The 22,924-nt window shown below is 40.9% G+C and overlaps 2 protein-coding genes across 2 annotated transcripts; both read right to left on the bottom strand.

Annotated features, from left to right (window-relative positions):
• Positions 1-5,387: 5,387 nt before the first annotated feature.
• On the bottom strand, positions 5,388-6,433 carry LOC110562761 (vomeronasal type-1 receptor 4-like). Its single transcript, XM_021659640.1, has one exon. The coding sequence runs from the start codon at positions 6,324-6,326 to the stop codon at positions 5,388-5,390; it is 939 nt and encodes a 312-aa protein (XP_021515315.1). The 5' UTR covers positions 6,327-6,433.
• Positions 6,434-21,477: 15,044 nt separating this feature from the next.
• Positions 21,478-22,458, bottom strand: LOC110562763 (vomeronasal type-1 receptor 4-like). The gene has a single exon (XM_021659641.1). The coding sequence runs from the start codon at positions 22,456-22,458 to the stop codon at positions 21,478-21,480; it is 981 nt and encodes a 326-aa protein (XP_021515316.1).
• Between the last annotated feature and the right edge of the window lie 466 nt (positions 22,459-22,924).

Genomic DNA, 22,924 nt, shown 5'->3' with positions numbered 1-22,924 from the left:
ACACCTGGGTTATTTCCAGTTTCTGGCTATAATGAATAAAGCTGCTAACAAGATGGCTGAGTAAATGTTCTTGTTGTTTATTTGAGCATATTTTGGATATATGCCTAGGAGTGGTATAGCTGGATCTTGAGGAAGCACTATCCCTAATTGTCTGAGAAAGCACCAGATTGATTTCCGAAGTGGTTGTACAAATTTACATTTCCCAGCGACAGAGGAGGGTTCCCCTTTCTCCACATCCTCTCCAGCATGTGTTGTCACTTGAGTTTTTGAACTTAGCCATTCTGATGAGTGTAAGGTGAAATCTCAGGGTATTTTTGTCTTGCATTTCGAATCCACTTCTTAACACAAAGAAACTCAAATGAAGCTAACAACCTTTTTAAGAAAACATCAGTAACACTAATGCATATCTGCAAAAGTACAACCAACCAAAACAAAACCAACCACTACCAATACTATCACCGCCACCGCCAACAAAACAAAAAATGTTTCCTTTCTTTTGTTTAAAGGACAGTTGTACTTTTGAAATTGCAGTTCACCCATCCCTCTAAGAACTGTGCACCTTTAATTTTTATGTTTACTTTATATATTTACTTTGCTTCCCAATCATAGCCCCTTCTTCCTCTCCTCTTGATTCCTCCTCCCACCCTCTTCCTCCTATCTCTTCTGCCCTTTACCTTAGAAAATGTGAGTCACCCCACCAATGCACTCCAGCACATCAAGTTGCATCAAGACTGAGCTCAGCCTCTTCCACTGAGGCCAGGCAAGGCAGCCTCGAGAGGGGGATGTGATCGAAAGCAGGCAAGAGAGACCATGACATTTTCATCAAAATCATAGAAGAAAATTTCCCCAGCCTAAAGAAAGAGATGCCTATAAAGAAAGAAAAAGCTTACAGAACACCAAATAGATTAGACCAAAAAAGAAAATCTTCCTGAGTCATAATAATCAAAACGCTAAATGTACAAAGCAAAGAAAAAAATATTAAAAGCTGCAAGGGGAAAAGGCCAAGTAACATATAAAGCCAAACCTATCAGAATCACACCTGACTTCTCAACAGACTCTAAAGGCCAGAAGGGCCTGGGCAGACATCTTGTAGACCCTAAGAACCCATAGATGTCAGTCCAGACTACTATACCCACCAAAACTTTCAATCACCGTAGATGAAAGAAACAAGATTTTCCATGGCAAATCCAAATGGTCTCTATGTATCTGTGGACTCAGAAGCCGAGGCAGGTAGCATTACTTCAGTGTTAACACTCTTTGGTTAAACCCAATGTGCAGCCAAATGCCAGTGTCTAATTGGACTGCAACTGGAATGCAGGTTCTGGGGCTGATTCCAGCTTAGGAACTTGGGCCTCTGAGAGGTCCAGCTGACTTGGATAATTGAGTAGCTGCTTTGCCTGTGGAGCTCCAGGGTTGGCCACAGCAGTTCTGCAGCAGCTGCATGGCCAGAAGTCAAATCCAGTGATCCAGTAATTAATTCTTCGGGGAGAAGGAGAGCCCTTCTTTCCTCCAGAATATACAATGAGTCTCAGATGATGTTTATTGAAATAGATAGTGTGATTTATTTCATGAACAGGGACATTATAAACCTTGGGCAGTGGGGAAGAGTTTTGAGGAATAATGCATTTGATTGGCTGGGGCTCAATTTGCATGGGGACAGCTTGCATGACTGACCACCTGTAGCCATGGGGAGTGGGGGTGGGGATGCTGTGTCACATGTTCCTGAGACAGGCAGGGAAACAAGGAAAGAGCTTTGTCCCACAACTTCCTTTCTCAGGATGAGACTTTAAATCTCAAGTTTAAGATTTCCTGGGTTTGAACATGTTCCAACTCTATCCCATGCCAATTCCCCTGGAGGCACAGTCCTCAAGAGACAGTCCTACAGAGACAGAGAGACACACACTGAGAGGCTTGCCAGGTGTGGGCTTTTGAAACACCCAGTCTCACCCTCAGTGACACACTTCCTCTAAAAAGGCCACAGCTTCTAACCCTCACTGCGCCACTCCCTCATAACTAAGCATTCAAATACATGAGCCTATAAAAGCTCTTTTTTATCCAAACCACCACATTACCACACAACAGATATCTCAGGTTTTTAAACACATTTATTGAGCCCCATGTTTTGAAAAACAAAGTGATTGAATCCTTGTTTATCCTGCTCATGGTCAATCTGAATTAAAACTATTTTTTTTTCTAATTTGTTCCTTTCTTATTTCATTTCATCATATTCCCATCACGCAATTCCAAACATCACGGCCTAAACTGGTGGAACTTACCTATGCCCATGAACAGGCATTTGCAACCGCATGAATCTCTTCTATTCCCTATGTGCACACACTTGGGAAATCCTTTGCTTCAGATTCCTTAATATCTAATTTTAAAGGTGTCTCAACTTCTACTGTGTCTCCACGTTTATATCTTTAAAACATGTAAGGTCATGTATGTGTGTATGTCTGGGCAAACACATGTACCATGGTGTGTGCATGGAAGTTAGAGGACAGTTCCTGGAATTGGTTTTGTATTTCAAGTTTGTGGTTCCAGGGATGGAACTCAAGTTGTGAGGTAGAAAGCAAGCACTTTTCCTTGAGGCAACCTCTCACTGGCCCATTATTTTGATTCAGTTTCTTTTCTGTCTTCCCCTTTGAAAACAAGATGACTTCTAGGGTGGCCTTTTTACTTCCAATTTGTGTGTCTTTGTTCTACAGGCTTAAAACTTGCTGGGGCATAGCTGAGTCCCAAACTATTCTAATCCAGCTGCACAGTTTTTCCATTCACAATCTAATAATTAATGATGATCCACCTAAAATGTTCAAAAGAATCTCCTGTTGACACATAATCAAATAATCTGCCAGGTGTAGGCAGTAGAGTGCCCTTGAGGAGCTGTGAGGTGGCCCTTGACCTTGAGGTCTGAGTTTCTGTTTCTGGCCTCTGAGAGAAGCCTGGATTTGTTCCATATGTGTAGATGGTAAAGCAGCTCTTATTCACCTGTTTCAAGTGTTGCTTTGGAGGCCTACTTCTCACCTCTCTTCTGCTCACCTAGGCCTAGCCCTGGAAGCTTCTAGCCTTCATAGGATCTAACCTAGGCCTAGGATGTTTTCAGCCTCTGAGACTTACTGCTGAATAAGCTCACGCTTTCCTGTTCTTACTGAGCTCTGGGTTGGCTGGTTGAATTCAGCTGTTCTGGCTCAAACTCCCCTCCTAGCTGATTTATTCAACCTGACTTCTTTCTTGACCTCGGAATTGTTCTGCTTGTCCTCAAACTAAATCCAGCAATCTTTTGTAATCTCCTGGCTTCTTCTCATTTTCTTTTTTTTTTTATTTTTATTAGTTACATTTTGTTCACTCTGTATCCCAGCTGTATCCCTCTCCCTCATTCCCTCCCCAATCCCACCCTCCCTCCCTCATCTTCTCCCTGCCCCTTTCCAAGTCCACTTGTAGGGGAGGACCTCCTCCCCTTTCATCTGTCCCTGTTTTATCAGGTATCTTCAAGACTGGCTGCAATGTTCTTTCTAACTTGTTCTGTATTCACCTGTGTCTATCTTGTTCTCTCATTCAACCTCTCTCTGTAAAACCCTCTCAGTAAAACTGCCTCTATCTCTCTTTCAGCATTGCTTCTTAAATAGCTTCCCTTTTCACTTTGGGCATATCCTATTCTATCAAGTCTTTCTCTGATTTGTCACTGTTTCAATACTCAATTAACCATCACTTTTAAAAATGAGGGCTTCCTTCTACAAACTAACTTTACCTTCATTGTTTGAGATTAAAGGCATATACCGATATGCCTGGACCTAAACTTTACTTTACCTGAGAAGGCTGGCCTTGAACTCAGATCTGCTTGCCTCTGTCTCCTGGATTAAAGGCAGCTGGATCACACATCTCTTCAAGATATTTGGATGTGATCTCTTCCTAGATGGGTCAGACAGACCTTGATGGTCTCTTGGACGTGATCTCTTGCCAGAACAGCCATGTTCTGAATTAAAATTCCCTTTACACCTGGATGCTTTCTAAGGTGCATTGCAGAAAGGAGAATAACTTGCTGCTGTGAATTGTCATGGGATCTGGGAAATCCATGAACACAGAATGTGTTGTAACAGCTTCCTTCAGCCAAGCAAATCGGTTATGGACTGAAATGAAATCACTCACGTCCTTGGTGTCATGGATACTGCTTCATTTCAGGAGTTCTGCAGTCAATTTTTAAGTTTTCTCATTTCTTTTTCCTCAGTCTGGTTAATAACTGTGTCACTGTGATCAAGTTGATTTTCTTATTTCTAGATTGTACATGGGTTTATTGTTTCTTATCCAAGAACTGTAACAACACATCTCCCATATAGCCATATTCATATAGAACAGGATGTTAGGTAAGGAAAACTGTTTGATGTTTGATCCCTGAGATTTGCATATATTCTAAAGAGTTGGAAAGCCAACCTTAGCTCTTTCTCTTCTACTTCCTAATTATGAATAAATGATTGCTTTAGAGTTTCCTTCTCTGCAGGTTTCTGGAAGCCTAAACTATGAGAACACTGGCTTGCACCTGGAGTTGGTAGCAGGTGGCATCTGACTTTAGTTATTGCCTTTAAACTTCTGTTTCCTTTCATTTTATATGGAGAGACTAGATTCATTCACTGCACTGAAGGAAGAAACATGAAGTCCTAGGCGTCTAATGTTTAATGAATTATGCTGTAATCTTCCATCACAAGCACAATAGTGTTCATTAATAAAGGGAGACCACTGAGTGTTTAATTATTGTCTCAGAGATCAGAAGCTTTTAAAAATGATTACTGTTAAACTAGGCATGGTGATGAACAACTTTATTCCCAGTATTTGGGAAACAGAGGCTGGCAACTACATGACATTGAATTTTGGGGCTAACATGATTAAATCTCTACAAATTTTGATAAGATTTACAAATTTCATTTTCATGCTTACAGTCACAGTAATGGGACCGTTTTACAAATCCTAATTAGAGCCATTTTTTTTTCAGTGCTGGAGAGATGGCTCAACACTTAAGAGCATTGTCTGGTCTTCCAGAGAAGGCAGGTTAATTTCTCCTAACCGTACACTGTTTCAGAACAATAAAACTCTAGTCAGTTACTCGATGATCTCTTCCAACTTCTACAGGTACCAGGGATGGACAAGCTACACAGTCATAAATGCAGGACAACTCTTCATACACAGTAAATTAGAAAAATTTTTAAAAATCCATTTAAAAGAATGACAACTTCAAAATGAGGTTTCTATGTCACTGTAATTTGGTAGGGTCTTCCTCTCTCAGCTCAAGGTTTTGAGTCGCTAGGAAAAGTGTTTGAGAATAAACACATGCTTAAATTGCTTTGTGAGATTGTTATTTTATCCACAATATTGCAGAACTATGAGCGCATTCACACTTATTAAACAGATAAATGAGAGAGACATTTTCTTAGTTTCTCCCGGCGAGTATGCCAACATCCAACTAGAAGTCCATCCCTGTGAATTAGCACAAGTGGGCTAAAAGTTGCATAACCAAGGGTCAGAAATTCTCGAATACTTACCATCAAAGAATTGTCCCTTGAAGAGATACTTACAAATAGAGAAAAGGTACAATCAGTCCAGTAGAAGAAAATAAAACAGAGCATCAGAAGGAGGACACTTTGAGCGGCTCTCAGCTCAGGGGGAGTTCTGTAGAGAAGCTTGGAGTTTTGAATGTAGAGGACATGCTGATGGTGCTTGTGGAGAAGAAATACCATGTAGCCACTGGCCCCTCCCATGGCACCCTGAAACACTGCATCTCTCAGGACCATGAGGGTGAGAAAAATCCATCTTGTGATCAAGCTTTCAGGCAGAAAATAGCAATAGTTGCCACTTTTTTTAACCTGTGTTAAGTTCACACTATTGGTATTTTTAATGTAATATGGTAAGTTCATACTGATCAAAGCATTGAGTATCCAAAAGAATGAGAGCAATGGAAGGATGTGCCATGAAGACTTTGGCCTGAGCCTCCTCCATCGAGATCCCTTGGGACTGATGATGATGGCCTGGACCACAGTGAGGAAACTGCTGGTGCAGATGGAGAGGCCACGAGCCACCCTCTCCAGGTAAACAATGATCTTACAGCCTATGTCATCTAGGAAGTTTCTCAACCCAAAACCTGCAATTATCTTTAGCAATCCTTTTGCAAGAAAGAGTATGATGTTTGTAAAACCCAAGTGGATGAGAATGAGGTGTATGGGTTTCTTCTCAGGGCCTCCCAATAAACTGGACAAATAATTAACAGAAACAAAAATATTCCCCAGAGTACCAACCACAGTGAGAAAGAGGAAAATTATTCCCTTAATATACTTCAAAACCATTTCTTCCTTCCTAGATAAAAAAAGTTGTATCTAGGATGAAAACGTGTTTTGAAGAAAGAATCAGAAATTCTAGACATGAATATTAGGAACATATTTTGCATAATAGCATTTCTGTGATGTTGCAGAGTAGGTTCCTGAGTTCCCCTCCTATTATTGATTGATTGATTGATTGATTGATTCCTGTGGATTCTGGGATGCTGTGTGTGCTCTGATGGATGAGCTTGGTAACTTGTATTCAAATCTAAAATTTTAAAGGAGACTTTATTGAGCTTTACACTACCAAAATAACTTGTTAAAGTATGTGTGTGTGTGTGTGTCTGTCTGTCTGTCTGTCTTTCTGTCAGTCTGTCTGCATGCACTGTCCTTGTTACACCTCAGCATAGTCAAATTGAACTCCAAGGTTCCCAACCAAAATTTCTTCCTCTGATTCTCATTCTATTTCCTCATATTTTCCTACCAATTCCCCAATTCCCAAAACCTGAGGCTCATTCTTAACCTGTCTGCCTTCCTTACGTCACATACAGACAGTAGGAAACCTTGCAGGTCAACACCTGTGACTTCTCTCATTTAGCAACGTTACAGTCCACACTGTCCCCTCTTTTGCTCAATAATTCTTTTGTATCTGCATCTTGAGTAGTACAACAATTTCTAGAATCACATTTGGCTTCAAAGCTTTATAACTTCAATTTTTACATCCTTTAATATTTTTTCTATTAATTAGTTCAATTTATATCCCCATTGTAGCCCCCTTTCTCATCTCCTCCTCGTCCTACTCTTCCTCCCTCTTTCCCTATATCTCAATCCCATAGTTCTCAGAAATGGGAGCCTTCCTCCCTTACCAATTGGCCCAGACTATCAAGTCTCTTCAGGACTGCCTGCATCCTCTTCCGCGGTGGCCTGGAAAGACCACATTGCCAGGTGGAAGTGATCAAAGGGCAGGCAACAGAGTGCATGTCAGAGAGAGCCCCTACTTCCCTATTTGCTCAAATATGTTCATAGTTGCTTTATTTGTAATAGCCAGAAACTAGAAACAACTCAGATGTCCCTCAACTAAAAAATGGATAAAACACACACACACACACACACACACACATACACACAACTGTGGCACATCTAACATAATGGAATACTACTCAGTTCTTAAAAACAAGGACATCAAATGTCCTTATTGTGTACTTGAACATATTTTGGATATCTGTCTAGGAGTGGTATAGCTGGATCTGGAGGAAGCACTATTCCTAATTGAAAGTGCCAGACTGATTTCCAAAGTGGTTGTAGAAGTTTACATTCCCACCAGCAATTTGGAGTGGGTTCTCCTTTTTCCACATCCTCTCCAGCATGTGTTGTCACTTGAGTTTTTGATCTTAGCCATTCTGATAGGTGTAAGGCAAAATTTCAGGGTCATTTTGATTTGCATCTTCCTGATGACTAAGGACATTGAGCATTTATTTAAGTGTTTCTCTGCCATTCTATATTCCTCTATGAGAATTCTGTAGTTCTGCACCCCATTTTTTAATTGGATTACTTGATTTGTTGCTTTGTAACTTTTTTAGTTCTTTATATATTCTGGATATTAGCCCTTCGTCAGATATAGGGTTGGTGAAGATCATTTCCCAGTCTGTAGGCTGTTGTTTTGTTAAAAGCAGATGCTGGGACTCATAACCAAACTTTGGGCAGAGTGCAGGGAATCTTATGAAATAAGGGGAAGATAGTATGACCTGGAGAGGACAGGAGCTCCACAAGGAGAGCAACAGAACCAAAATATCTGGGCACAGGGGTATTTTCTGAGGCTGATACTCCAACCAAGGACCATTCATGGATATAACCTAGAACCCCTGCTCAGATGTAGCCCATAGCAACTCAGTCTCAAGGTGGGTTGCCTAGTAAGGGGAACAGGGACTGTCTCTGACATGAACTCAGTGGCTGGCTCTTTGATGAGCCCAGCCCACTGCTGGGGGAGCATCCTTGCTAGGCTACCGAGGAGAACATTGCAGCCAGTCTTGAAGAGACCTGATAAGCTACGGTCAGATGGAAGGGGAGGAGGACCTCTCCTATCAATGGACTTGGAGAGGGGTATGGGAGGAGATGAGACAGGGAAGGTGGTAATGGGAGGGAATGAGGAAGAGGGCTACAGCTGGGATACAAAGTGAATAAACTGTAATTAATATAAAAATAAAAATTTAATTAAAAGAAAAACAAGGACATCATGAAATTTTCAGGCAAATGAATGGGTTTGGAAAAGACCATCCCGCGTATGGTAGACCAGTCCCAAAAAACTACACATGGTATATACTCACTCATAGGCAGATATTAGCAATACAATACAGTCTAATACACAGACCTTAGGAAGCTAAATAACAAGGAGGACCTAGGGAGGATGCTTAATTTTCATTCAGAAGGTCAAGTAGAATAGACCCAAGAAGCTGTTGAAGAGAGGGAACAGGACAGGAACAGGACATCTTCCATAGATGTCCTCTGAAACACTCCTACCAGCAGGGGATCAAAGCAGATGCTGAGACTCACAGCCAATTTCTACATTTTAATATGTTAAGATTTTTATGTTTATATCTTAATACAGTAACTTAATGTATTAAGTTTCTACAATTTCATGTTAAGTGACCATTATGAAAATTAACTCTGTATGATTATTTACTTTAAAGATATTTGTAAAAGGTTGTCCTCAGTGTCAAGTCAAACTGTATAACCTGTTTTAGATAAGGTCACATAACTAAAGCTGAATCAGCAAAACAGATCTTATAAAAGACTCTTGTGTGAAAAGTTCATGTAACTTCCAGGTTGTAGGCAGGGATTGAGTCTAGCAGAACCCTTAGAAAGAGGAAGAAAGGGGAAGGCTGAGGCCTGTGCTCTCAGTAGATGATTCAGGGCACCTGTGACCCCAAATAGGACCTCAGGGCATCTAAGGGTGCAAGGAGCAGCCAGGGACCAGCTCTTGCTGATGAAGGGGATGGAAGAAGAGGATTAAAGAGGAGTTAGGTGCTGGGAAGAGATGAGGGAAGGTTTTGAATCATGGTTCCTCAATATATAATTGAAAGACTCTAAAGACAGATAAAAAAGAAAATTCTTCAAGTTAGGAGGTATAATGTTACTGTAAAAGAAAACGTGCCAATATTTGAAATGTGAAAATGAATCAAAAGTGAAAAGTACAAACACTAGTGACACTGTTGAAGTCACAGTGCTGGCAAACACGAAGCCTCAAAATTTATCTTTGTTTTTGTTTTGTTTTGTTATTTTTGAGGCAGTGTCTCCCTGTATAAGCCAGGCTAGCCCTGAACAATTACCTTGCCTCAGTCTCTTTGGAGATAATATTATAGAAGTGTTTCATTATCGTCTCAAAATTTTATAGAAATCTGAAAATCTTCTATATCTTATTGATTCAATTACAGAAACAAGAAGGTAACCTCAGGCAAAGATTACCCAGAGCTCTGTCACGGTGCTCCGGCCTGAGGACTGATAGAGATGCCTCAGCATTTAGTTCCATTTCCATATCTCCAGGAACTCTTTCTTTTGAACATTCTGGAGCCAGGGACCAGCCTTGTCAGAGTCAGAAGGAAAGTGGAGGACCCAAAGCTCCCAGAGCCTCTCAACTACTCCCTGGCTTAGTCAGAGAGAGACTTCAGCTTTAGTGAAACTCTCCATGGCACAGCTGAGAATGATCTTACCTCCATGGACTCACCTGGACCTCTGTGGTGCAGACAGGCTCTGGAGCAGCTCTGGGAAAGTGACACTGGCCAGGTCATATTTGTACTTGTGGATCTGTGGGGCTCTTGGCTGCCATCAGGTACTGTGGACTTCAAGTGTCTTGTCACAGTGTCAGGGGAAGGAAGGCCTCTGCAGGGCCTCAGTCCCTGAAGAAAGCTTCCCTCTGTCCCCACAGTTACTACATCTGTTTTGCTCAGGAGTTATTTCATAATTGGGGTTTATTATTTTGAGAGGAAGGATGTGAGGTGAGTAAATGAACAACTCACCAACTTTCTGTCCACTGAGGTTCCCACCTCTCCAGAGGACCTCCTGTATAATCATTTAGGCCCTGTGCTTGCTGCTTCAGTCTCTGAGGGCTCATATGCACCTTGCTTAGTTGATTCCGAGGGACCTTTCCTCCTGGTGTTCTTCAGCCCCACTGGCTCTTACAGTCTATCACAGCCTATCTTCCCTTCAAACTTATCCTCCTGTTCCTGTCCTCTCATGCCCCAAGTCCATCCATAAACTCTATTCATCTAAAGGATTTATTTACTTATTTATTATGTATACACTGTTCTACCTGTATGTATACCCACACACCAGATCTCACTTTATGTGGTTTTGAGCCACCATGTGGTTGCTGGGTTTTGAACTCTGGACCTCTGAAAGAGCAGCCAGTGATCTTAATCTCTGAGCCCTCTCTCCAGCTTCTCAACGAATTTATTTTATTTGCGCCACCCAGGAAGATCCATTTGTCCTTCCCAGACCCCTCCTATTTTTCTAGCCTCTCTGGGTCTACAGGTTGTAACTTTGTTATCATTTACTTAAAGGTTAATGTCTACTTATAAGTGAATACATACCATACTTATCTTCCTGGGTCTGTGTTACCTCACTCAGGATGATTTTGCTTTTAGTTCTACCCATTTGCCTACAAATTTCATGATGGCATTTTTATTAACAGCTGAATAATATTCCATTGTATAAATGTACCACGTTTTCTTTATCCATTCTTCTGTGGAAGGACATCTGGGCTGTTTCCATCTTCTGGATATTATGAATAAAACCACAATGAACATGGTTGAGCAAGTAGCTCTGTGGTGTAGTGGAACAACCTTTGTGTATATACCCAAAAGTGGTATAGCTAGGTCTTGAGGTAGATCAATTCTCAAATGTCTGAGGAACTGCAATGTTAATTTCTATAGCGGCTCTACAAATTTGCACTTCCGCCAGCAATGGAAGAGAGTCCCCTTTGCTCCACATCTTAGCTAGCATGAGATGTCACTTGTTTTATTGATCTTAGTTATTCTGAGAGGAGTAAGATGGAATCTCTTAGCAGTAATTTTGATTTGCATTTCCCTGATGGTTAAGGATGTTGAATGTTTCTTTAAGTGTTTCTCAGTCATTTGATATTTCTGTATTGAGAATTCTATGTTTGGATCTATACCCATTTTAAAATTGGATTAATATTTTGTGACATCAAGTTTCTTGAGTTCTTTATATATTTTGTATATTAGTCCTCTATTGCATGTGGAATTGGCAAGAGTCATTTTTCCATTCTGGAAGATGCTTCTTTGTTTTATTGATTGTGTCCTTTGCATTACAGAAGCTTTTCAGTTTCCTGAGATTCCTTTTATTAATCTTAGTGCCTGTACTATCAGTGTTCTGTTCAGGAAGTTGTCTCCTTTGCCAGTGAATTCAAGGCTATTGCCCACTTTTTCTTCTCTCCTGTTCAGTGTATCTGGTCTAATGTTGTCAACGGTCCTGTGCCTGCACCACCAGAGCCAGCTCTCCTGCTTTGCCCAGGTGAGGGTAGGGACAGCTCTCCAGCACCCATGTCACCAGAGCCAGCTCTCCCACCCTTCCCAGGCAGGGGACAGCGCTCCTGAGTACTGCAACTGGCAAGAGGCAGGGCCAGATCACCTGTTCTCATGCTTTTGGGGATAGCTCTCCCAAACTGCTCAGACAAGGGGCAGGGCCAGCTGTCCCTTGATCACCCTCTAGGGCTGACCTACCGGTGCCCAAACCACCAGGGCCAGCTCTGCTGTTATGCCCAGTTGAGGTGCAGGGACACTCTCCCAGGTGATGCAGCCAGTGAGGAGCAAGGGCAGCTTTGCTCAGCCCCCAGACATCAAGCTGACCCCTGGTGACAGCCCAGAGTAGGGCTGTCTGCACGGTCTTTGGTAACATGGGCTATGGTCATTGACACAGGCTACTGCAGGGCCATAGACCCAGACATAACCTGTGGCAGCAGCATGAACCACGACATCACCACGGCCTCAGGTGGCAGCACAAGCTGGTCATATTGGGTTGTTCCTCACCATTCTCATGTTTCCAGTTTCTCCTCTCCTCGTAGTGCATAAGCTGGTCCACTTTGTTTCCCATCTCTTCACCACTTGCTCATTGTACTGTTGTCTCCTGAATTCTGACACATGACAGCCGGCATGCCTCTGTGTGTGTTGATTAATTTTGCAATTAGGTTCATAACAGAAATTGGTCTGTGCTTCTCTTTCTTTGTTGAGTCTTTATGTGGTTCAGGTATCAGGCTAACTGTGGCTTTATGATATGAGCCAATGTTCCTTCTCTTTCTACTTTGCAGAAAGTTGAGGAGTCAATACTAATTAACTCCTCTGTAAAAGCCTGGTAAAATTACGTGCTAAAGCCATCTAGCTTTGGGCTTTTTTTTTTTTTCAAGTAGGAGACCTTTTTATTTTCCATTTTTTTATTAATTTTTATTATTAGTTACATTTTTTAATTTTTTTATATTAATCACAAGTTATTTACTTTGTATCCCAGCCGTAGCCCCCTCGCTCATTTCCTCCCAATCCCACCCTCCTTCCCTCATCTTCTCCCTGCCCCTTTCCAAGTCCACTAACAGGGGAGGACCTCCTCCCCTTCCATCTGACCCTAGCTTATCAAGTCTCCTCAGGACTGGCTGCAATGTCCTCTTCTGTGGCCAAGGACAATGTATGGATATAACCTAGAACCCTTGCTTGGATATAGCCCATGGTAGCTCAGTGTTCAAATGGGTTCTCTAATAAGGGGAACAGGGACTATTTCTGACATGAACTCAACGGCGAGCTATTCCACTCCCCTCCCACGAGGGAAGAGCAGCCTGGCTAGGCCACAGAAGAGTAGGAGACCTTTAATGGTAGCTTATTTAAATTAATCTGTCTATTTAAATTGTTTACTCAATCTTGATTTAACTTTGGTAAGTGGTATCTATTAAGAAAAATATCCATTTCTTTTAGATTTTTTTTTTAATTTGGTGGAGTACAAGTTTTAAAAGTATGTCCTTATGATTCTCTGATTTCCTCAGTGTCTGTTATGCCCTCTTTCAATTTTTAATTTGAATACTCTCTCTCTACCCTTTCATTAGTTTGAATAAGGGTTTGTCTGTTTTGTTGATTTTCTCAAACCCAACTTTTTAGTTCATTGATTTTTTTTGTATTGTCTTTGTTTCTCTTTTCTTGATTTCAGCCTTCACTTTGATTATTTCTTACCATTTAGGTTTGACCCCTATCTTTCTCTTTTTCTCTCTCTCTTTATTTCAGTTATGCTCTTAAGTTACTAGCATGAGATCTCTCAATTTTTTATTATGTAGGCACTTAATGCTATGAAGTTTCCCATTAACACCACTTTTATAGGTTTAAATATGCTGTGTATTCATTTCATTAAATCCTAGAAAGTCATTAATGTTTTTACTTTTGTCTTGACCTACTTTTTTATTCAGTAGAGTTGTTTTGTTTAGATTAAATAAATAAATAAATAAATATTTTGTAAGCTTTCTCTTCTTTTTATTGTTTTTAATTAAATTTTTATTTTTATATTAGTTGACTTTTCATAGAAATGAAAAAATTAGATAACTTTTCATAGAAATGCCCTGTGAGGCACTGACCTCTCATTCTCACCCACACTGACCAATCCATAAGTAAGGCAATGAACACACCCTATAAATACTCAAAAGATTTATATAAAAACATCCCTCTTCCCCAGCCATGCCTCCATGCCAGAACACTCTGGAAATGGTAGCTGTTTTAGTTAGGGTTTTCTAGAGGAACAGTAACAAGGTGTAGAAAAGTATTAAATTTAATACAAAGTACTTGATCTGATATGATATAATATACATGTACATATGATGAGAGAATTTGTTAAGTCAGCCTTAACAAACAGCTAAATCACACTGGAGCAGCTGAGAACCCAGTATTTCACTTGGTCTGTGAACCTGTGAGCCTCACCAGTTGGAGTAGTCTCACCACAGTTGTCTCTAACTGGGGCCATGACTGGTACTTAGTCCACAGGGCAGGCACCTCAGAAGCCTCAATCTGGCTCCAGAGGCCTGGAAGTTTCTGAGAGCCTCTGGTTCTGTTAACAGCAAAGGAATCAGCCCTAGCAGCAGCAGCAGAGTAAATCAACTAGAAGGCAAAGAGGGAAGGCCAAGCAAGCACAAGGCAGGATGATCTTCCCTCTGATACACCCTTTTAACCTGGACACTTACCATCAGGGGCCACCCACAACTGGGGTGGGTCTTCCCACATCAACCACAACAGAAGAACTTGTAGAGTGATTTTAATCCAGCATTGTGGTTACCCCTTAGTACACACCTTTAATTCCTCTGGCTGAATAAAGTCAGTTTGTAGAAGTAAGTGGCTATGTTTGCCAAAGTGACCTCTAATTGAGGGGCAGACAAAGTGACAATATAGAGAAAGATTTGACAGAATGAGTCAGAGATAGGATACACTGAACTCTCATGAGAAGAGACAGGAAAGAGAGGCCACTAAAGAGAAGCCCAGAGAGAGTGCAATGGAGATCAGTTCAGTTCCTGGTAGTTTGTGCAGTTTCTTCCGTTCCTGCAGTCAGTGCATTTCAGTTCATGGAGTTCAGAAGCTGTTCTTCCAAGCAGAGCAAATCACTCAGAAGCCGAAAGAAGCCAATTATAATCAGTCAGTTTGGAGAGGAGCTTGAGCCAGAACAGCTGAGATGAAACAGCCATCCAGAGTTCAGAAAGAGCTAGAAAGGGTGAGTTCACTCAGCAGTAATTCTTAGAAGCTGAAACATTCTAGGTTAGCAGTGGAGGATAGAGGCTGAATACTTCACACTCTGTGCTTGCAGAAGATTAGATTGTAGGGAGGATACAAGCTTCCAGGCCTAGGCCTAGGAATACTTAGAACAGAGATAGAAATACTCTGGGCCCAGCCCAAGCCATGAGTTCCTAAAGCGTGGGTAAGGCTCTTATCTCATCACTTCTTCTGAGGAAATAAAAGCAACAATTCAAAAACTCCTCAAGGTGAGCCTCCTCCCTACTCAGGAGATTGATATAGACTCCAACCATAATAGTGGTATTTCATCCATCTTATCACAACATTAAGAACCTAGTATATCTTAGCAGAAAATCAATATTTCTAGAGACCCACAGCCTGGCCTAGATCTTGCTTTATTCTAGACAGTCTCAGCTCTTGGACCAGAGAAAGAGTACAGGCAGCCTCGGCTCTCCTCCAGCCACAGTACTCAGCTGCAGAGAAGGAGTTCAGCCTCACTCCCTGCAAGAACTGTTGGGTTATTTCTGTTTTTCTTGGAAAGGAACCGCAGTGAGCTGATGGACAGCTTTGGTCCTGCATTTATCAGGAGTGACATTCACACAGCTCAGAGCAGACAGGAGCCTCCCTGGGATGACTGCAGAGCAATATCTTGCTGAACTACACTTGGGATAATTCTTGACTCTTGAGATCTTCCTGGGCCAGAGACTGTGGATGTCAAAAGGCTCCCTTTGCTCTGCTACTTGGCATGGCCATGCGACCCTGCTTCCACCAAATAGATCCCTTATTGTTCCCTCAGAACCTTGATTTTCTTTTCTTCACCTCAGTGGCATGAACTAAACAGCATCATGGAAGATAGAGTCAGCTGTTCAGGGGGTAAGGAGGCTTAGCAAACATTGCAATGTTCAGTGTTAGTCATAGTGAGTGACCCAGAGTGAGCAGTTGAAGCTCCAGTGTTAAGATACTGCCATCATGGTTTAATACATCAGTGTGCCCTTGAGGTCCTTGCCAGGAGCATGGTCTCTTGACACATGATGACACTATTTGAGAAAACCTGGTTCCCAGTGTCCTATTGTGTTACTTTAAGGTCTAACCTCATTATAATTGTCACAGTTCTATTGCATCAAACCTAGTTTTCTTAGCAGTTTCTGAACCTAGCAATGTCAAACAATTATCTACCCAATGTCCCTTGCTGTGATGACTTCACATGTCTCACTGTCATCTTCCCTCTGCTCTGCAAGCACAGCTCAAATAAGGGTCATTTCCTCACCTTTACCTCCCCTATCTTGTTTTCCTACTCTGTCTTTAGGAGAAAATGAAATACTGACTTCTGGAATTAACTGGAAAGTTAATTCCATTATTTTCCCAGGGATAATGAGAAGCTTAAAGCCACGTGATAGAGATGGTAGCATGAGAAAATGCTTAGAATCCACTCTGTTCCTGCCCAGAAACCCTGAACCAGTCTTTAGAAAAGTGAGGAGTGCTGGACTTCTTTAAAACAGGACCTCTACCCTGTTAGATATAGGGTCAGTGAATATACTTTCCCAATCTGTAGGCAGTCGTTTTGTTCTGAAGACAGTGTCCTTTGCTTTACAGAAGCTTTTCAGTTTCATGAGGTCCCATTTATTGATTGTTGCTCTTAGAGCCTGTGCTGTTGGTGTTCTGTTCAGGAAGTTGTCTCCTGTGTCAATGAGTTCAAGGCTCTTCCCCACTTTTTCTTCTAACAGGTTTAGTGTATCTGGTTTTATGTTGAGGTCTTTGATCCACTTGGACTTCAGTTTTTGCATTTTCTATATGTAGATATGTAGTTAGACCAGCACCATTTGTGGAAGATGCTATCTCTTTTCCATTGTACAGTTTTGGCATCTTTGTCAAAAATCAGGTGTTCATAAATGTGTGGGTTTATTTCTCTGTCTTCTATTTGATTTCATTGATCCACTGTTCTGTTTCTATGCCAGTACCATGCAGTTTTTATAACTGTTGCTCTATAGTACAGCTTGAGATCAGGGATGGAGATACCTCTAGAAGATCTTTTATTGTAGAGGATTGTTTTAGCAATTCTGGGTTTCTTGTTATTCCATATGAAACTGAGAATTTTTCTTTCAAGGTATGTAAAGAATTGTGTTGGTAATTTGATGGGATTTGCATTGAATCTGTAGATTGCTTTTGGTAAGACAGCCATTTTTACTACGGTAATCCTGCCAAACCATGAGCCTGGGAGATCTTTCCATAATATCCAGAATATTTAAAGAGCTCAAGAAGTTAAAAAGCAACAAATCACGTAATCCAATTTAAAAATGGGGTACAGAGGTAAACAGAATTCTCAATAGAGGAATATCGAGTCACTTAGAAACACTTAAAAAATGTTCAATATCCTTAGAAATCAGGGAAATGCAAGTCAGGATGACCCTGAGATTTCACCTTTCACCCATCAGAATGGCTAAGATCAAAAACTCATGTGACAACACATTCTGGAGAGGATATGGAGAAAGGGGAACCCACTCCATATTGATGGTAGGAATGTAAACTTGTACACCACTTTGGAAATCAATCTCATGCTTTCTCAGACAATTAGAAATAGTGCTGTCTCATCATCCAGCTGAACCATATACATATATACATATACATATGTATACATATATACATATATATGGTTCAGCTGGATATGATATGTGTATATATATATATATATATATTTGAGCATATATCCAAAATATGCTCAAGTATACAAAAAAGACATTTGCTCAGCAGCTTTATTTGTAGTAGCCAGAATCTGGAAATAACCCAAATGTCCCTCAATTGAGGTATAGATAAAAAAAATTGTGGTACATCTACACAATGGAATACTACTCAGCAATTAAAACAAGGAAATTATGAAATTTGCAGGCAAATGGTAGGAACTAGAAAAGATCATCCTGAGTGAGATATCCCAGAAGCAAAAGATACACATGGTATATACTCACTTATGAGTGGATATTAGATATATAATATACGATAATCATACTAAAATGTGTGTACCTAAAGAAGCTAAGCGAGAACGAGGACCCTGGGTAAAATGCTTAATCCTCATTCAGAAAGGCAAATGGGACGGACATTGGAAGAGGGTGAAAACAAAGAACAAGACAGGAGCCCATTAAAAGACTCTACCCAGCAAGGTATTAAAGCAGATGCTGAGACTCCTAGCCAAACTTTGGACAGAGTGCAGGGCATCTTATGAAAGAAGGAGGAGATAGAAAGACCTGGAGGGAACTGGAGCTCCACAGGAGAGCAACAGAACCAAAATATGCAGGCAAAGGGGTCTTTTCTGAGACTGATACTCTAAACACAGAGTATGCATGGTGATAACCTAGAACCCTTGTGCAGATGTGGCCCATGGAAGCTCAGTCTCCAAAGTTGTTACCTAGTAATGGGAACAGGGGCTGTCTGTGACATGAACTCAGTGACTGGGCTCTTTGTTCTCCTCTCCCTGAGGTTGGGGGGCAGCTTTACCAGGCCAAGGAGGAAGACAATGCAGCCAGTCCTGATGAGACCTGAAAGACTAGGGTCAGATGGAAGGGGAGGAAGACCTCCCCTATCAGTGGACTGGGAAGGGGCATGGGAGGAGAAGAGGGAGGGGGGGTTGGGAGATGTGTGTATGTGGGGCTACAGTTGGGATACAAAGTGAATAAATTGTAATAAAGAAAAACAATTAAAAAAGGAGATCTATTATTTGTTGGTGCTATTTTTATACTCTATTTGGTGCTCCTATCCTCTACCTCCTCTATTTTGTGTGTTCATATGTATGTCTCAGCATGTGTGTGAGGTCAGAGGACAATGTGTGAGAGTCAGTTTTCTTCCTCAGAGTGTTGGTATAATATTCTTATGGAATGTATTCAATTTACCCTTGTTTATTCAAATGCTACCCCATTATCTGGTTTCAATCCAGACTTTGCATTGTGATGCTTATTCCAAGCATCACCTGTCTCAAGTTTGTGTAAACATGCCACTATTTGTTCTCTGTAATTGTCAATTAAACAACCAGCCAGTGCTGTGCAATGGAGGGAATAGGGTGGGACATCCTGGTCCGGAGGGGAGGGGAGGGAGGGAAGTGAGTGGGAGGAGGAGGAACAGAGAGCAGCAGGGCAGGACTTGGAACCAGGAGGAAAGATGAACTGGACCTAAGATATGATTAAAAGCAAGTACAATGTGTAATATCTGAATGGTTGGAAGCTATGCGGGCTTGGAGGTTCAGGATGGAGTAACTATTGCCCAGCATTGTGCTCTAGGTTAATTAAATAATTCCTAGTCTCTGTGTGGTGATTTGGGTATACAGCTAGTTTAGGAATAACTGCTGATTAAGTAAAAGATAAATCAATAATAAATATTAATAACCCACAACATCAGAGACAGAGCAGGTTGTCTGGGTGTCAGCAGATGCTTTTACTCTGAGTCATCTCTCTGGGTCCCGCCGATTCTTAATGTTGAACAACCTCTTCATCATTCAGATTAGACACATTTTTCTTCACTCCTTCTCCATGTTCTTACATCACTTCCTTTTAGGTCAAATGTCACAGACTGATTCAGAAAGTGCTTGATTTTTCTGCTTCTTTATGTGAGATACTAGAATAAGGCTTTGACAACTGAGCTGTAAGAATATCATGAGCAATGCTGTCACCTACAAACAAGCCAAACTTACATGAGAATGACATGGAGCTGAAGGGTTGGTGAAGGGACCTGCTCCTCTTAGAGAAGTCCCTGGTTCCTTACCCAGCACCCACATCATAGGACTCATGACAGGTTGTAGCTCTAGTTCCCTGTGACCTAGTGCACATTTCTGGCCTCTGTGGGCACCTGCACAAATATGGCATACACTAACACAGACATATGCACATAAATAAAACAAATCTTTGTAATATAAAAGCAGACTGTTTAATAAGCTATAGCATAATAGAGTACACATCACTTACCTAAAAGCTTTGTATATGTTGTCCTGGCTTGCTAAAAATAAGTATTCACATTGTAAAGTGATGCACCCAAAATGTTTACCAGAGGTCTAGTCAGATATAAATCAAGTACTTTTTTTTTAAGTAAGACATAAACTTACCTCTAACCATACTAAAATATGATGTTCCTTGATTGTATCAATATATTTTTTAGAATGTGCCCATTGAAATCTTAGAACCATGTCAATATCTTATTGTATAGATCCAATTCAAGAACTTAAATGATGAAACCTGTTTTTAAATGAATGTAGAATCAGATTCTTTTGCAGTTCTCTGGTGAGAAAAAGCTGGATGGTGCTGTGGAGAGCACCTGGGCATTAGCAAAGCTGCACACAAGCCTTGAGATGCTTCAGTCACACACAGTGATTCACCTTGAAAAAGACAAATACACATTTTTTTTTCTTTTGGTTTCTTGAGACAGGGTTTCTCTGTGTAGCTTTGGCTATCCTGGACCCAGTTTATAGACCAGGCTGTCCTTGAACTCATAGAGATGAGCCTGCCTCTGCCTACCAGAGTGCAGAGATCACAGTACCACTGCACCTGGCTACAATGCCACAGTTTTAAACCAACATAAAACTAGAGCTAGAAAAAAAGTGAAACTTTATGGTGTATTTGTTATCTGATTTATCTCATATCTACTGTCTTTATTCCTGCACAGAACTATCATGAATATAATAGCAATGAAACGTTTCAATGCATTTAAGTTCTCTGCCTGGTGCGTTGGGCTCCTATTTCTTTCATAATCTTGTAAAATCTTTTTCATGGATGGATACTTACAGACACTTTGAAATAGTTTAAAATAGCCCCATTTAGCACTAACATTTAGCAAGCAAAATGTCAGGTCAAAGATAAGGACATTTTTTGACTACTCTGATTACAGCAGTATGAGTTTTGATAAAATTTATAAACTTTATTTGTGTGCTTCCAGTCATGGTAACAGCAAATCCAGTTTTATATGTCCTAGTTAAAATTATTTTGTCAGTACTGGAGAAATGGCTCAGCTATAAGAACACTGGCTAAACTTCCAGTTTAAACTCAGGTTCAAATCACAGCAACTGCCTATTGGCTGAGAACCATCTGTCAAATCTAGTTAGTGACAAGGCATTTGAAGATCTCTTTCAGCCTCTTCAGGCCTCACGTTTGCATGTGATACACAGTCATAAATGCAGGCAAACTATTCATACACAGCAAATTAATGCAAAAATTAAAAAGTTAAGCAAATAAAGTCCTGCAAAAAAAGAATGGACAATGAAGAATGAGGTTTCTATATCATTGTAATTTGCTAAGATTACTCTCAGTGCAGGACTGAGTCACCAAAATTATTCCTTGAGAATAAACACATTCTTGAACTCTTGTGTGGCATTTTATCTTACTGACAATGTTGCAAATTGGGAAATTTTCTCACTCGTTGAACATATAAATGAGAGAGACAGTTTCTCAATTTCTCCCATGCCAACACTCAGCCAGAAGCCCATCCCTGTGAATCAGCACAAGTGGACTAAAAATTGCATAACCAAGGATCAGAAGTTCTCGAGTATTTATCATCAAGGTATTGTTCCCTGAGGAGAGAATTAAAAATAAAGAAAAGGCACAATCTGCCCAATAGAAGAAAAGAAAACAGAGCATGAGAAGGAGGACACTTTGAGCAGCTCTCAGCTCAGGGGGAGTTCTGTAGAGAAGCTTGGAGTTGTGAAGGTAGAGGACATGCTGGTGGTGCTTGTGGAGAAGAAATACCATGTAGCCACTGGCCCCTCTCATGGCACCCTGGAACACTGCATCTCTCAGGACCATGACAGGGAGAAAAATCCATTTTATTTCCTGACTTTCTGGCATAAAATAACAATAGTTGCCATCAGTCATAATCTGTGAAACATTCAGGTTTTTATTTGTGATGGAATGGATTAAGTTCAAACACATTAAACAATTCAGTATCCAAAAGACTGAGAAGAATGGAAGGATGTGCCATGCAGACTTTGGTCTGAGCCTCCTCCACCATGATGCTCTGGGACTGATGATGATGGCCTGGACCACAGCAAGGAGACTGCTGGTGCAGATGGAGAGGCCACGGGCCACCCTCTCCAGGTAAATGAGGATCTTACAGCCTAAGTCATCTAGGAAGTTTCTCAACCCAAAAGCTGTTATTGTCTTTGGCAATCCTTTTGCAAGAAGGATTATGATGTTTGTAAAAGCCAAGTGCATGAGAACAAGTTGTATGGGTTTCTTCTCAGAGCCTCCCCACCAACTGAACATGTAATGCACGGAAACAGACATGTTCCCCAGAATGCCAAGTACAGTCATGAGGAGAAAAATTAATGTCTTGATAAACTTCAAAGCCATTTCTTCCTTGCTTCTATACAGGATGCGAATACATTTTAAAGAAAGCATCAATAAAGATAGACATGGATCTGTACAGCACATTTTTCATAACAACATTTTCTAGTGTAAAAGAGGCAGTGGTGGACACATGCTATGTTGCAGACTAGATTCCTGAAACTCCCCCTTTTTCCTGTGGACTCTGGGTTACTGTGTGTGCTCTAACAGGTATTTGGTAACTGGTATGCAAATGTAAAATTTTAAAGAAATTTTTTTGGCTCTACACTAGCAAAACTGACTTTTTCAAATTTGTGTGTGTGTGCGTGTGTGTGTGTATGTATGCATTTATCCATTATCCTTGTTATCTTTCAGCATAATTAAATTCTACTCCAGCTTTCCCCACCCCAAATTTCTCCATCTAATTCACATTCTATTTTTTTACATTTCTCCATGCATTTCAAAAGCCTGAGGCTCATGCTGAACCTGTCTGCCATCTCCATATCACACACAGACAATGGGAGACCCTGTTGTTCAACACCCATGACATCTCTCAGAACTAGGAACTTTGCCT

Source organism: Meriones unguiculatus, chromosome 19 (assembly GCF_030254825.1).
Source record: "Meriones unguiculatus strain TT.TT164.6M chromosome 19, Bangor_MerUng_6.1, whole genome shotgun sequence".
Classification (NCBI taxonomy): domain Eukaryota; kingdom Metazoa; phylum Chordata; class Mammalia; order Rodentia; family Muridae; genus Meriones; species Meriones unguiculatus.
The sequence above is the reverse complement of the archived record's forward strand: the minus strand, read 5'-3'. Positions and strand labels throughout refer to the sequence as shown.

Excerpts from the sequence above, each read along its gene's own strand:
- LOC110562761 (XM_021659640.1), bottom strand. The coding sequence starts at position 6,326 with ATGGTTTTGAAGTATATTAAGGGAATAATTTTCCTCTTTCTCACTGTG.
- LOC110562763 (XM_021659641.1), bottom strand. The coding sequence starts at position 22,458 with ATGTGCTGTACAGATCCATGTCTATCTTTATTGATGCTTTCTTTAAAA.